This window comes from Bipolaris zeicola (genome assembly GCF_000523435.1).
Source record: "Bipolaris zeicola 26-R-13 unplaced genomic scaffold scaffold_444, whole genome shotgun sequence".
NCBI classification, from domain to species: domain Eukaryota; kingdom Fungi; phylum Ascomycota; class Dothideomycetes; order Pleosporales; family Pleosporaceae; genus Bipolaris; species Bipolaris zeicola.
The window spans coordinates 1-8632 of record NW_006912493.1 but is presented as its reverse complement, the minus strand read 5'-3'; the positions used below and the strand labels follow the sequence as shown (position 1 = coordinate 8632).

The following is an 8632-nucleotide window of genomic DNA, read 5'->3' as shown; positions in this document are numbered from 1 at the left end:
TTCTTCACTCAATTTACTACTAGCGATTGCTTTTCGAGTATCTGATTGCGGGTCGCCCCTTGATCTTCTTGCGCTCGATATCCTATCCTGCCACATTTTTGGTGACCTAACCAGGGGGCCTCGACGGTCTATCAGAGAGCAGTTGAGCGATATCTGCTAGTAGCAGCGAAAGAGAGTCGCTGTTGAAGAAGGTCGAAAACCATTCAGTATCAGTTCAGAATCAGACATTCAGGGGCGAAGGTCTCTCAGAGAAGAGACACCAAGGAGGGGATAGTGCTGAGAGAGAAGCACGGTGAGCACCCCTGACTAATCCCGAAGTAGTATCAGCAGTGAAGCTTTGGGCATCCAAAGGGCCTAGCGATAGCCGTGCGGGAAAGTCAGATCGAGGAGAAAGGAAGACCAGAAAAAGAGGGAGGAGAGGAGAGAAGAGAAGGGAGAGAAAAATGGCGGGAGAAAGTGCAGAAAGCGCAATAGCAAGCGAAACTTATAGGCAGACGACAGTCTATCAAGGAAGACTTGAGCCTACCGACGCCAATGCACCAAAGTTTGATGGGCGAAATATTACCGAATTTCTGGAGGAATATTGCTTTGAGTGTGATCGAGTATCGTGGTCAGAAGATATTCGAAAGAAGCAGCTACCGTACTTCTGTGAGCAGCGATACAAAACCTTTATCCGAAAGCTTCCTGAGTACTACGACAAGGCGGTAACTTGGGCTGATTTTCAAACGGAGCTTAAGAGCCTATACGCAGGGCAGGACGAGAATCGCAAGAGAGGCACCCGAGTGTTTATCGAGAACTATGTTCGAGAGGTCCACCAAAGGCAGCCATCCGTGAAGCTATCGGAGTATTATCAGAACTTTGTGACCTACTTTATGACAGCCGAACGTCGGCAGCAAGTTACAAAACAAGAGAAGGGCTATCTGTTCTTCAGGGGTCTATCGCGAGAGGATATGGAAAAGGTGATGCACCTTATGCCAAAGGAGGATCGTCCACGGCTCGATGATCTATCGAGCTTCAAGCTGGCTAAAATCTACGAGTTCGTCCGAAATGAACATGAGCAGGAAGAGGAGCTAAACGCACTAATTACTGATTTCGCGTCGATGAGTAAGATACGCGCCCAAAGGGACGCTGATGAAGTCCAGGAGAAGATTCGAGTAGAAGACTTTGTTGCGAGCTATCAACCGAAGACTACTCCAGGGGTAATCCCGATCCAGCAGCTTCAGCAACAGTCGCAGCCCTCACGGGCTATAGAAGAGCCAGCCGCACCTAGGGTTGACGATGCTGTCGCGCAGCTGATATCGCAGTTCCAAGGCATGACACTAAGTGTGGAGCAGTTTGACTACCTCCGACAGAGCACCCCGGCAATACGAAAGCTATTCGAGAAGCCGCAGAACCATGTAGAAGCTTATCGGAAGCTGGTTATCGGAGTGAAGAAAGCAGATCCGCCTGTACTCGAAAGGAATGATGGCAGCTTCCAATCGATCTACCCTCCGATCATGAAATCGCAAGCCAATCAAGTAGCAGTAGGCAGCGGGAACGCGTCGAAGGCCTGTCGAGGCTGTGGCGGGGAGCATATGATTATGAATTGCCCTCATTTAGGGCTAATGAAGAAGAATAGCTGGTTCCACACGCGTTCTGAAGAGCGTTCAGGCGGCTGGAAAGAGATCGTGTATTATTTTGGACCTTGGCCGACAGACATCTGGGGTATCTTCCCAGGAGGGGGTCGAGGCCCTCGGCCATATGGCTCTGAAGTCCTTGAGTGGGTGATTAGATCGATAAAAGAGAGATTCAAGGTTACCGATGAGCAGCTGAAAAAGCCAATGCAAGCAGTTCTGCCTAGCTGGTTTGATAGCATGGGACAGCCGATTGCAAAGCAGAACCCTGCATCTAGCGGCGAAAGCCATACGATTGAGGCTAGCGAGAGTGCCGAGATACTTGCGAGGCAGACGCTTGCACTCCGATCAGCTGCGAAGTTCCTCGAGAGCGTATCAGAGACTGGGGAAGTGCATACCGCGGACGTGAATGTTGCAGGCCAAAGAGGGAGACCACCAAAGAAAGCAGCAGAGCAGCACCGAAAGGATTATCGCCCAGGAAGCCGAAAGCCTCCTATACCAACTATGAAAAGTAGTCAGTCATCGCGCGCTAGAGCCCTATCAGAAGGCCTAGAAGATGAGCCAGAGCTATTGCGATACCACGCTGTGGTCGACATGCAAGACGCGGAGGAGAGTCAAAGAGAGGCGGACACTAGACAAGAGACTATCGAGCTAGAGACCTTTCGAACTTCTACTCCAGACCCTGAAGTAATCCCTACGCCAGTAGTGAGAACGAATCGCAGGAGTACTGGAGCTCAATCTGTATCTCCTACAGATGCCGATCTGGCCGCGATGATCACACGAAACTCCCGAACTGCAGTCGCCCAAGCCATGCTGAACCAAGAGGTGAGAGGCATTCGTCAAGCAGATCTTCTATCGATGCCTGAGATGGCTGCAACGATCTCGAAGGCACTCGAGAAGAAGCAGCCAAAGGAGGTGCGGTTTGTGGACAGCGATCAGCAATCAGGGGAAGCAATGGCTGTTAGCGGCGAGTCTATACAAGACGTAGATGTTCAAGAAGCGCTTCGAAATATGTATGAATGGGGTGCCGCAGACTATTCGGGTAAGACCTTCGTAATTGAAAATAAGCCGGATACAGTCGACGTTCTTACGAAGGATTTATTGCAGCGTCTCTGCCCCAGTATAAGCGAGAGACGTCTGGCGCGTGGTACTCGAGGGGGGGAGGCTAATGAGCTTGACGATTTCCAAGATTACAGCTTAACAGCAGAGGATGATGGGTATGCTGAGGAACAGTCGGCAGTGCCTACCGAAGTAAGAATGAAAGGGGAGGCGCAGCACCGGCGATACTCAGTCAAGGGCCAGCTGCCAACGTGTTGGATCACCCTACAGGGAGGGATGGGCCGAGCACTAATCGACACTGGTTCGCAATTGAATGTGATGCGATTATCAACAGCAAGAGCACTAAATGTGTATATTACGATGATGGATCAGTCAATGCTACCGACGGAGCTTCAGCAGGGTATGGTTACCGCGAATGGAGGAATGGACCCCTTCGTCGGCACAGCATATAGCGTGCCAGTTGCAATTGGGGGAGTTGTAGTGCCAACACACTTTCGGATAACAAGGAACCTTCAAAGAGCCATTCTGCTAGGGACGCCGTGGTGCGCAGCGGCGCGTCTTCGAATCGAATTCGACACCTTTGGGAGAACGCTCTGCTTTATTAAGTCGACAGACGGCCGCCGCGAAATCTCATTTGTGGGATGTGACCCTGCCCCAACAGCCAACGCGCTGCCGCTAGAAGATCAGGGAAAAGTCTAGCTGACGTGTCTGCTGGGGAGGCATGTTCAGTGCAGTCTTTTGGCCCAGGAACAATACCCGAAGAGGTGTCGGTGGAACAGCTTTTTGTGGGTGAATACCGAGACCTTTTCGGGCCGGAGATTGATAGAAGAGCGGGGAGGACTGAAATTTCAGATATGACGGTAGAGGAGCAGGAGTCGTTCGAGGAGTTAGCTAGACAGCAGTTTCGTGTGCGGCGATTAAATTCTGGGGAGGTTAACACTCTTTATAAGAAGGTAGGGGAAAAGGTTAGACCTATCGACACGCCAAGAAAGGATCAGCCGATGGATTTAGGACGGGAGGACTGGAAGGATAGAGCGATTGCACGTCAGGCAGCGCGGATCGCGCTGCGAGGCCCAGATCTTGGGCCTTTCGATCATGTATTTGGCGCAAGAACAGCAAGCTTTCCGAGAGGAACTCGCCTGACGCCAATAAGACTGAAAGAGATGCAATTAGGGGAAGAGTTATGGCCGAACGAGATTCGGCTCTTACAGGAATTGATGTTTCAGCGAGAAGATGCGCTTGCTTGGGACTTCGCAGACATGTCGACGATCCATGAAGATGTCCAGCCACCGTACAAGATTCGGACGATACCTCATAAAGCCTGGCAAGTAAGAGGCTTTCAGTGCCCAAAGAAGCTAGAGCCTATCATTATCGAGATGATACAAACGAGGCTTAATCGGCGCACTTTAGAGAGATGCGACGGACAGTACCGGAACCCATACTTCTTAGTCCCGAAGGTTAAGCGGCCTACAAGAGCGTCAGACTTCCGATTAATTAATAATGCTGTCAAAATCAACGCTGTGACAGAGCGTGACGCGTATATCCCACCCTCAGCCGACGAGTTTTCAGAACGCTTTGCAGGGCGGCAGATCTACTCTTACTTCGACTTGTTTTCGGGGTACGACCAGATTCCGCTGCACACCTCAAGTAGGGATATCACAGCATTCCAGACGCCTATCGGGCTCGTGCGGCAGTGTACTTTGCCGCAAGGTGCGACAAACTCAGTAGCAGTCTTCATTCGGACAATAATGAAGATACTCGGCGATCACTTTCCAGAGGCAGCTCCATTTCTTGACGATATTGCAGTCGCGGGACCACAATCAGACTACGATCAACAAGAAGCTCTAGATGGAGTACGGCGATACGTCCTCGAGCATGCAGTAAAAGTGGACAAGGTCCTTCAGGATCTCTCTCGGGCAGAAGCTACAGTATCAGCAAAGAAATCATACTGGGGTGTAAGCAGAATGGCTGTTGTTGGCTACGAAGTAGACCAGTATGGCCGGTATCCATCGAAAGATAAAGCACTGCGGATTATTATGTGGCCCGAATGCCGTTCGGTTAAGGAGGTCCGACAGTTTGTCGGGATCGCGGTCTACTATCGTCAGTGGATCTTCTGCTTCTCATTAAAAGCGGAGCCTCTCTTTCGGTTGCTCCGAAAAGATGCCGAGTGGATTTGGGGAGAAGCACAACGACAGGCTATGGCAGTGATCAAGACAGCGATCGCCAACCCACCTGCCTTAGTCGCAGTCGACTATCGCTCGGGACTACCACTAATTGTCGGCGTGGACGCCTCTCGTATAGGGGGAGGGGCCATCCTAGAGCAGGTTGGCGCAGATGGATTTCGGCATACAATCCGATTTGACAGTACGCTATGGTCCGAAGCAGAATCAAAACAGCATTCAACAAAGTTAGAATGTAAGGCTTTAGTTTGGGCATTGAAGGCCTTTCAGACGTACCTATACGGACACCACTTTATCGTGGAGACAGACGCGAAGGTGCTAATAGCGCAGCTAAATCGGTCATCAGCAGACCTGCCAGGATCAGTTATGAATCGGTGGCTAGGGACGATCTTACAGTACGATTGCGAAATCGTGCATGTGCCAGGCAAGAAGAATGTAATCCCCGACGCTCTATCGAGATACCCGCAACCAGAAGGTTGGGCTGCGCCTGAGAAAGACGAGGAGGACTTAGAGCCCTTTGTCGATAGTGTCCTAGACAAGCATGAAGAAGCGGATCTTGTAGCGGCGATTGAAGGTTGTCAGCCCCGGATCTTAATCGACGAGTATAGCAATGAGTGGGAGGAGATTGCGATATACTTACGGACACTACGAAGGCCGAGTAGCCTGCGAGGAGAATCGCTTCGGCGATGGACGAAAGCTGCAGCGAAATACTTCGTACGAGAGCGGTACTTATTCCGAAAAGCAACCAAGACAAAGCCTGCTCGGAGGGTGCTAGACGGAGTCGACCTGCAAGCGGCTCTAATCCAAGAAGTCCATGAGCAGCTAGGTCATAAGGGTATTCAGACGACCTTCGGTGCGATTAGTCAGCGATACTGGTGGGAAGGGATGTATCGCCAGGTTGCAAAGCAGCTAGGGCCCTGCCTCGCTTGCCAGAAGATGCGCGGGGTAAGACAGGAGGCTGAGCTTAATTCGACGTACTCGCGGATACTCTGGTCATGGTGGACTATCGACATTACCCACATGCCAAAAGTGCAAGGTCGGACTTACCTGATTATCGCGCGCGAGTATCTCTCGGGATGGCCAGAAGCAAGGGCGCTAACTACCGCGACGTCCGAAGCAGTAGCGCGATTCGTGTTCGAAGAAATCTGCTGTCGATGGGGAGTCCCTGAGAAGATATCGGTTGACGGAGGTACTGAAAATAAGTCAGTCGTCGAATTGCTAGCGAGGCAGTTTGGGATTCACCGTATTCAGGCATCGGCCTATAACTCACGAGCTCAAGGACTGATCGAGAGAGGACATCAAGGCTTTATCCATGCGCTAGCAAAGCTACCTGGATCGTGGATCAGTAATCTAGCAGCAGTAACATGGGCTGAGAGAGTCTCGCTTCGAAGACCTCTTGGCTACTCACCTGCTCAACTCGTTCTCGGACAAAATCCAGTATTACCCATCGAGCTTGTAGCGCCTACATGGCAGAGTCTACCTTGGTCAGAGGTCCGATCGCAGGCGGACCTGATTGCAGTTCGGGCGGCGCAGCTCCAGTTTCGAAGAGAAATGTTAGACGAAGCAGTGCACCGCACGAGAAGGCTTCGAAGCGAGGCAGTGGAGCGCAAGAATGAGAAGAAGAGCCCTACGCAAAGCTTTCGGGAAGGGGACTTAGTATTAGTCTGGGACGCGATTAAGCAGATCGACATGAGCTCAAGCCGAAAGCTTGACGATAGGTGGTTAGGACCTTACCGAGTGCGAGATGCCCGACCTGACAAGGGATACTATCGATTAGAAGACTTGAATGGCGTTCCATTCCCAAGTACTACGAGAGCCGATCGGATGAAGGCATTCCAAAAGATGCCAAGTACGACCGCTGATAATATTCTAAAAGGGAGACTAAAAATGTATCCCATTAGCGATAGTCTAATAATGGTTAGACCTGTAAGTCGAGAGACTATTAGGGAAGACTAGAAGGCATCCGCTAGAAACCTATAAGTAAGCAAAGAACAAAGGGTAGGGAGGAGTAACGGAGAGAGACTGGAGGGGGATGAGCATAAATTGGGAAAGGATTTCTTATTCGCATCACTAGCTATGCTGCCTACAGCTAGAAGACTATCGGGAGGCCAAAAGCCCCCAGCAAGGTTGCCGAGGGACGATCAGGACGGACAGAAAAAGGTGTCGACTAGGCAGGAGGAGAGGCAGGGCCGGATGGAGGGCCGGAGCCACGACCAGCACCACGACCTCGAGGACCTAGCGGAGAGCCACGCGCAGGGGGCGAACCAATCGACGACCTGCGATCCGGAGGGGGCGAGCCGATGGACATACGGGACGCTCCACTAAGCGCGCGCTCTCGACGACCTGGCGATGGGAAGTTCGGGTGGTTCGGACGACTCGTCGACTGAGTAGCGAGGACTTCCTGGAGCGATGGGGACGCGGCGCCCGCAGGGACTAATGGCCTTGCTAAAAGAAAGAAAAGACAAGAGGTTAGCAGGGCTATAAGGCGGATACTGAGAGAGGATCAGGCTTACAATAAAAAGAGCACTTAGTCGTGCCACCATTTAGAACACACTCATTGCAGGCACCCCAGTTCAACAGCATGCCCTGATAGTAGGACTGGGAGCAGTTGGCGAACTGGATATTAGCAGTCGGCTTCTTACAGTGGTTGCAGCGCGAGTCGCCAGCATAGGATCGGTTACTGGCGGCGGCCTGCTGAATGACTATTAGGATGATTAGCAGTTGGAGTTGACAATAGGGGCAAGGGCTTGTACGAACCGGCTTCGACGTTAGAGTCATAATAGCCACGCTGAGTGCCCATGCCAAAGAATTGATGGACGCTCGGAGTGGTGCCCTTGAACCGCAGCGAAGAGGCAGCAAGGTACGCCTCGTCGTCGTCACGGTGGACAGCAAGAAGCCTTTGGTGTTCGCCAAGGGGGATACCCTGCTGCTGGAGCTGCCAAATAAAGTGCGCGAGTTCGCGGACGAAAGCAGTGTCAAGAGGGCGCGACTTGTTCGCCTCGACTGCGATAATTAGCCAGCTAGACAGGAGAAAGGGGTAGAAAGGGACCTTGAAACACTTACGCCACTCAAGAATGTACTGTTTCGCGGACTTAATGCTGTAGAGGTACAGCGCTGAGTCCTTATCGCCTCCAGCAGCACGAAAGTCGTTCGGTTTCTTGCCGCCTCCGCCAGCACCACCAGACGCAATAGCAGACGCGATGCCACCGGTAGTAGCCATAGTCGACAGCGGGAGCTCAGAGCAGAGCAGGAGAGAGCCACAGAGAGGTTATCGGAGCAAGTTGTAAATTGAGAAGAAGAGTAAGGGACGAGGAGCGAGAGGCCTGCGAGGGATAGACTGTTTATATGGACGATAGGCGGTAGAGTTGCGGCAGCATAGACGCTTCTAGGAGCGCGTCGGCGAGCTCTAATTGGCTAGGCTGCAGCGTTTGACAAACGGGCGAAGTAGAGGTGAAAGCAAACTTCACGTGATAAGCAGCAACAGTGATCCAACATCGTGCGACTATTAGAGCAAGATGCTAAGTTCGAATTAGCGCTATAGTAGAAGAGTATAAAAGAGAACAGCGATAGGTTTTTAGAGCTTGACGGGGCCAAGCTCGAAGGGTAGGGAGGAAGATGTGGTGTAGTAGCACGTGACTAGGCGAGTAGTTTATATACGCATTTCTGTTCGGAGTAGATAGACACCTTCTTCACTCAATTTACTACTAGCGATTGCTTTTCGAGTATCTGATTGCGGGTCGCCCCTTGATCTTCTTGCGCTCGATATCCTATCCTGCCACA

At 51.6% G+C, this 8632-nt stretch overlaps 7 protein-coding genes across 7 annotated transcripts; 6 read left to right on the top strand and 1 right to left on the bottom strand.

Moving 5' to 3' along the window:
- Nucleotides 1-443: 443 nt before the first annotated feature.
- COCCADRAFT_112308 (uncharacterized protein) lies at nt 444-812 on the top strand (the record flags this gene model as incomplete). Its single annotated transcript, XM_007720302.1, has 2 exons — nt 444-602; nt 702-812. Coding segments are annotated over 2 exons (270 nt in total), but the record flags the coding sequence as incomplete, so codon positions are not given.
- Nucleotides 813-1250: 438 nt separating this feature from the next.
- Nucleotides 1251-1511, top strand: COCCADRAFT_63988 (uncharacterized protein; the record flags this gene model as incomplete). Its single annotated transcript, XM_007720301.1, has 1 exon — nt 1251-1511. A coding segment is annotated over one exon (261 nt), but the record flags the coding sequence as incomplete, so codon positions are not given.
- Nucleotides 1512-2480: 969 nt separating this feature from the next.
- COCCADRAFT_112311 (uncharacterized protein) lies at nt 2481-3371 on the top strand (the record flags this gene model as incomplete). The annotated part of the gene is made up of 1 exon (XM_007720300.1): nt 2481-3371. One exon carries the CDS (start codon nt 2481-2483, stop codon nt 3369-3371), a length of 891 nt encoding a protein of 296 aa, XP_007718490.1.
- Nucleotides 3372-5218: 1847 nt separating this feature from the next.
- On the top strand, nt 5219-5575 carry COCCADRAFT_67855 (uncharacterized protein; the record flags this gene model as incomplete). Its single annotated transcript, XM_007720299.1, has 1 exon — nt 5219-5575. A coding segment is annotated over one exon (357 nt), but the record flags the coding sequence as incomplete, so codon positions are not given.
- Nucleotides 5576-6178: 603 nt separating this feature from the next.
- On the top strand, nt 6179-6370 carry COCCADRAFT_68148 (uncharacterized protein; the record flags this gene model as incomplete). The annotated part of the gene is made up of 1 exon (XM_007720298.1): nt 6179-6370. A coding segment is annotated over one exon (192 nt), but the record flags the coding sequence as incomplete, so codon positions are not given.
- Nucleotides 6371-6382: 12 nt separating this feature from the next.
- On the top strand, nt 6383-6808 carry COCCADRAFT_112306 (uncharacterized protein; the record flags this gene model as incomplete). Its single annotated transcript, XM_007720297.1, has 1 exon — nt 6383-6808. A coding segment is annotated over one exon (426 nt), but the record flags the coding sequence as incomplete, so codon positions are not given.
- Nucleotides 6809-7019: 211 nt separating this feature from the next.
- Nucleotides 7020-8072, bottom strand: COCCADRAFT_10141 (uncharacterized protein; the record flags this gene model as incomplete). The annotated part of the gene is made up of 4 exons (XM_007720296.1): nt 7020-7297; nt 7366-7554; nt 7610-7855; nt 7916-8072. The coding sequence occupies 4 exons, from the start codon at nt 8070-8072 to the stop codon at nt 7020-7022; spliced, it is 870 nt and encodes a 289-aa protein (XP_007718486.1).
- Between the last annotated feature and the right edge of the window lie 560 nt (nt 8073-8632).